The sequence below is a fragment of the Octopus sinensis genome, linkage group LG10 (assembly GCF_006345805.1).
Source record: "Octopus sinensis linkage group LG10, ASM634580v1, whole genome shotgun sequence".
Lineage (NCBI taxonomy): Eukaryota > Metazoa > Mollusca > Cephalopoda > Octopoda > Octopodidae > Octopus > Octopus sinensis.
The window spans coordinates 2,170,442-2,173,052 of record NC_043006.1 but is presented as its reverse complement, the minus strand read 5'-3'; the positions used below and the strand labels follow the sequence as shown (position 1 = coordinate 2,173,052).

The window sequence follows — 2,611 nt, the reverse complement described above, 5'->3', positions numbered from 1 at the left end:
CCTCGAGTATATTCCACATTTTTTCCCCAAAATTTAAAGGTCAAAATCCTTAGTGCATATTATATACGAGGTTAAAAATGAAAATTATTTTCTAAGCAATGTCTGAGTCTCTATTTGCTGTCTAGCAATGTTTATTCAGACGCATTTTGTGATGTTGGGTGCGAAAATACCTTAAGCTAAGCCTGAAAGCAATGAAGTCGTAAAAGAATCATCCATAACTTGCAATAAGCAACATTTATTAAAAGTTATTACCGTTACTTCTTTATTTTCTGCAAACAAAATGCACAAAAAAGCTACACGTTTGCATTATATTATATATACAATAACAATAAAGAACATTACTGTATACATTTTTACAAACCAAGGATGTTATATAGACCTCCGTAACTCAAGTTAGAGAAGGAGTGCATATTATACACAAGGTTTAGGTTTTTCAGAGGTACAGCCCGCTAAAAATTCCCCGCATATTATACTCAAGGGCAGGCTATACTTGAGGATTTACGGTAGTTGCAAGCTGTGAAATTTGGTTTTGTGACCGTGTGTATGCTGTGGTCTGCAATTTTGTCCTGGATAGGAAGTTGGAACAAAGAGCCAACGTGAAATTTTGCATTAAATTTGGGGAGTATGCTATAGAAGCATTGAACATGCTTCATAAACAATGTTTCAAGTGGTATGGGTGCTCCAGAAGTGGAAGAGCATCCTTGGAAGATGAGGAGTGATCTGGAAGACCCACCACAAGCATCACCCCTGGAAATGTGGTATTGTGCATCAAGAATTCATCTCCCCCGGGGCCAGACCGGGAATCGAAAGGTCTTCTGCAATGTTTTGAAGCATTTGAAGGGGGACATTCAGCGAAAGCAACTGGGTCTCCGGAGCACAAAGAATTGGATTCTTCATGACAACAATGCACCCTATCACAGAGCTCTCCTCACCAAAAACAGCATGGCATCACTTCCACACTCACTCCATTTGCCAGATTTAATACCTGCAGACTTCCTCAAGATGAAAATACAGCTCAAAGGTTGCCGTTTTAACACATTGACATCAAGATCCAAAGTGATCCTCAACTCACTTACAGAAAACAACTACCAGGCTTGATTCCAAAAGTGACAGGAATGCTGGGACCAGTGTATTGCTGTGCAAGGTGTCTATTTTGAAGGAAATGATATTAAAACTTAGGTTAATAAGTTATTTTTTATTGAATATAACTAGTTTGGGAACTTTTTGATGCCACCCTGTATGCATGTGTGTGCGTGTGTGTGTGCGTGTGTGTGTGTGTGTGTGTGTGTGCATGTACGTGTGTCTCTGTTTGTGCATTTGTGTCTCCTTGTTTTGACATCATGTGATAGTTATGAAACAGATGTTAATGTCAGTAGTGTCCTTTGTTTCCATTCTTGCAAGAAATCATGTCTGATCATAAGAAAAATTACATCATTTGGAAACAGACAAGGGTTAGCAACTGGAAAGGTATCCAGCCATAGAAAATTTGTCTCAATAAGATAAGTACCAGTTGAACGCTGGGGTGGGTGTAATCAATTTTCCCTCTCCCCAAAAACTTCAGGCCTTGAGCCAAAATTTGAGACTAGTATATACATTGAACCGCAAAAGAAACGTGAGACATGTGTGACTGTGAAATATGTTTTAATTTCATTATGTCAGAGATAAATATTGATAAATCTGATAAAGTCAATTTCTTGGATGCACTTTGACCACAGTCTATGGGTTGTTGTCTTTGAAGCTTGAGAGTGGCCTTCCAACTGACTTACCTGTTGGAAGTTGGCCAAAGAGAAGTTGCTTGTGTCAGGTCACTCTCAAGTGCTACTGGCAACATGTAACCCAGTACAACCGGTTACAAGGTCAACAACCAAAATGGCAATCTCACCGAGCTGGTTTGGTGAAGAGGATTTCTCTTGGACACTTTGCAGGACGTGTGTGTGTGTGTGTGTGTAAGCGTTTGTGTGTATATAGATACATATCTATCTACCTACCTACCTACATAGAGTACAGTCAAATTTACTGTAAAATTCATGTAGATTGGGACTTCAAATTTTCTTTACATTTTGTTTGCTAAAGCATAACTTGAAGTCCCAGTCAACACAAACTATGTATAGATGTGTGTGTGTGTGTGTGCTTGTGTGTGTGTATGTGTTCGTGTGTGTGTGTGTGTGTAAGCGTTTGTGTGTATATAGATACATATCTATCTACCTACCTACCTACATAGAGTACAGTCAAATTTACTGTAAAATTCATGTAGATTGGGACTTCAAATTTTCTTTACATTTTGTTTGCTAAAGCATAACTTGAAGTCCCAGTCAACACAAACTATGTATAGATGTGTGTGTGTGTGTGTGCTTGTGTGTGTGTATGTGTTCGTGTGTGTGTGTGTGTGTGTATGTGTGGATGATGATGATGATGATGATGAGGAGGAGGAGGAGGAGGAGGAGGAGGACATTCTACTATTTTACTTTTTTTTTTAAATATTAAATATAAGAACACTTTCCTATATTCCCTTATAAGTTTGTGTATTTTGCTCGGGAAAATAAATTCCTCAGATCCATCAACATTTCCAGACACTTTTTCCATTCCAGTCTTATCTTTTGGATGAAGTGAA

At 38.4% G+C, this 2,611-nt stretch overlaps 1 protein-coding gene across 1 annotated transcript; it reads left to right on the top strand.

The window, feature by feature from the left end:
• The first annotated feature begins 672 nt into the window (after positions 1-672).
• Positions 673-1,098, top strand: LOC115216529. Its single transcript, XM_029785983.1, has one exon. The coding sequence runs from the start codon at positions 673-675 to the stop codon at positions 1,096-1,098; it is 426 nt and encodes a 141-aa protein (XP_029641843.1).
• Positions 1,099-2,611: the final 1,513 nt, after the last annotated feature.

Bases quoted from the DNA above. Each gene is read 5' to 3' on its own strand.
- LOC115216529 (XM_029785983.1), top strand. From the start codon at position 673: ATGGGTGCTCCAGAAGTGGAAGAGCATCCTTGGAAGATGAGGAGTGAT.